General features: G+C 42.0%; 1 protein-coding gene across 1 annotated transcript; it reads right to left on the reverse strand.

The window, feature by feature from the left end:
• Positions 1-1,127, reverse strand: LOC124678201. The gene has a single exon (XM_047214114.1). It carries the CDS (start codon positions 1,011-1,013, stop codon positions 387-389), a length of 627 nt encoding a protein of 208 aa, XP_047070070.1. The 5' UTR covers positions 1,014-1,127; the 3' UTR covers positions 1-386.
• Positions 1,128-2,567: the final 1,440 nt, after the last annotated feature.

The raw sequence follows: 2,567 nt of genomic DNA on the forward strand, positions 1-2,567 counted from the left end.
TTCAGTAGCCTGCATCGGCTGGAAAACACCTTCCAAGTGATCATTACCTTCTTATCATTGAGACGACCACTTAGCAACCTCCAACGATTATTCCACTATCATTCCATCTATTACTTCTATACATAACTAAAGAAGCAATATCTATATTTACTTCTACATAACTGAAAGAAGTAAAAGGAGGAAGTGCAAATAAATAAATGGTGTGATATATAATTATATATGCTGAATTCGTTTTGTATACGATGAACTCTACTTACTCCCAGCACGAACACATAATTACTCTTATCTATCTAGTAGGAGTATAACTTACATGGCATTTGGATCAGAATTCAGAAGGATGCATGCGAGGAGCTGCAGGCGATTGTGCATGGCCATGTATGCATCCATCACTGTGCTGCCTTCGCTTGCCGGTGACGACTGGCGGCGGAGACAGTCTTCTCCACGACGAAGAGCCTTTTGAAGATTCTCATGAGCAGGACCCAGCTTCCTCCGGTGCGGCGGTAGTACTGCCCCGTTGCACCGGCCCTAGACGACGCCCGCAGCATCAGCGCGCACCCGCGCCCGCGCTCCGCCGCCTCAGACTCCGTGTCCGACAGCTCGTGCAGCCCCCACGCCGCCTTCGAGCAGGGACCGGTGTGCCGGAGCGCTTCTAGCTCTTCGTTGAAGTTCTCCCACAGCATGTCCATCTTCTCTTCGCCGGCGCCACCGACGGCGCCGCGCAGTACGTCGACCATTTCGTCATCATCATCTTCTTCTCCTCCTCCTCTTTCCGCGTCCGACCGCCGTCCAGCGTCGGACGGCGTCGCCTCTTGCTCTTCCATGTCGTCGTCGACGGTTCGGCGACTCACCACAGCCACCGGTGTAGGGGCGACGCGGACGCCGGCGTCGGGGAACCAGAGCGGCGAGGAGGCGAAGTGGGGGAAGGGTAGGCGGCGGTGGTGGTGGTGGTGCAGGCACAGCGTGTCAGCAGGCTCTGCCGCGGTGGCCGTTGCAGGGAAGGTGAAGTCTTCCATCTTTGGTCGCGGTCTGCCGATAGCCTATAGACAATGGGTGCCTACTACCTCGCCGTTGCTGTTCATCCGCCTCGCTGTCTTGACAAGGATATGAAGCGAATTCGGTTGGCTGCTCGGCGCTCCCTAACAGTGCTAGTTAGCTGCATCTAGTTCACCCGGTCAATATATATATATGGTTGGTACTTGCTTCTGTATTACAGTAGTATGTTGCGGCGGGGGCATTGTCTGAGATTGTGGATTGGATGGATCATATACCAATGAACTACAAACAATCTCCACTTTTGTTGATCGGCGTTTGCCTAAATATTTGTAAATCTTGTTACTGTACTTAAAATTGCACGTTACTAGCACACCAAAATTGCACAACTTAGTATACACCTTTCGTCGAAAAAAGAATGTCAGATATTTGTCTAAATTCAAATGTGTATAGATACATCTAAATTTAGACAAACTTGTGAGATTTTTTTATGGGGCAGAGGTAGTACAATATTAATTGTTTATTACGTATGTTGTGACCAAGGAATTGCATAAGGGGTTGATCCAAAAGCTTTAAAAATGTGAATGGGATTAGAGACAACATCTGGAAACATTCAAATCCCTAAAGTCACGGTACATGTAAAGAAGGGATATAATTTTTGTAAACAACTTTATACCTATTATATATTTTATATGTTCAAGTTACAATTTTTCACATGTGAAAGATGTGAATTTTTCCAAATCTTTTTGTGGTTGATTTGAGGGAAAACACTAATCAAATTGCACGAAGAAATTCTACAACATTTCCGAGAGGCATATCTAAGAGAGAGGGGGGGCGCTAGAAGAAGTCGATGATTTAGAGAAGAACCCAACAATCATGGAAAATTCTAGAACTTGATATTTACGTATTGCATCTCAAATATTCATGGATAATAACAAGTACCTAGAGTTGGATTATTGTAGAAAAAAATCTACATTACAGATATCATGTATAACATGATTAATATGATTCCTATTTGCACCGATCCTACGATATTGTACAAAGGTCCTATGTGCGTAGAACAAGAAAGGCCATAACAGGGTTTAAAATATATATGTCGTGTTTTCTTTCTCTAAGACATGGGTTTGTACAACAAGAAAACAATTACTAATATTAGATTCGTCTGAAAAGTTACTCACATATGAATGTGAATTTTCACAAATTATGTATGTTTTACTGGACTACCAGATACCTTATGTGATCCAAAATTGATGGCAATAGTAAAAGTATTTACTTTTGAATATTATTCAAAATCAAATTAATATCGCGTGTTTTAATGGGTAACTATTTGTCAAATGTTTGTGTTAAAGAAATAAATTATGTCTTACATTATGAAACAGATTGAATAGGTACTAAGAAATATGTAACTCAACCTAAGTTTATCATGTTGAATAAACTCTTAGAGCTCAATGCTTCCGTTAAAACATTATGATTGCGCAAACATATAATAAATAATTTAAAAATAGTAATTGTTTTATAGTGATTTTTCAAGGAGCATGCCCATTAGTTAGTGAGAAATTGATTTAGAAAGTTTTACA

This window comes from Lolium rigidum, chromosome 7 (genome assembly GCF_022539505.1).
Source record: "Lolium rigidum isolate FL_2022 chromosome 7, APGP_CSIRO_Lrig_0.1, whole genome shotgun sequence".
Lineage (NCBI taxonomy): Eukaryota > Viridiplantae > Streptophyta > Magnoliopsida > Poales > Poaceae > Lolium > Lolium rigidum.

What these genes read in the sequence shown, in the direction of transcription:
- LOC124678201 (XM_047214114.1), bottom strand. Translation starts at nt 1,013, where the DNA reads ATGGAAGACTTCACCTTCCCTGCAACGGCCACCGCGGCAGAGCCTGCT.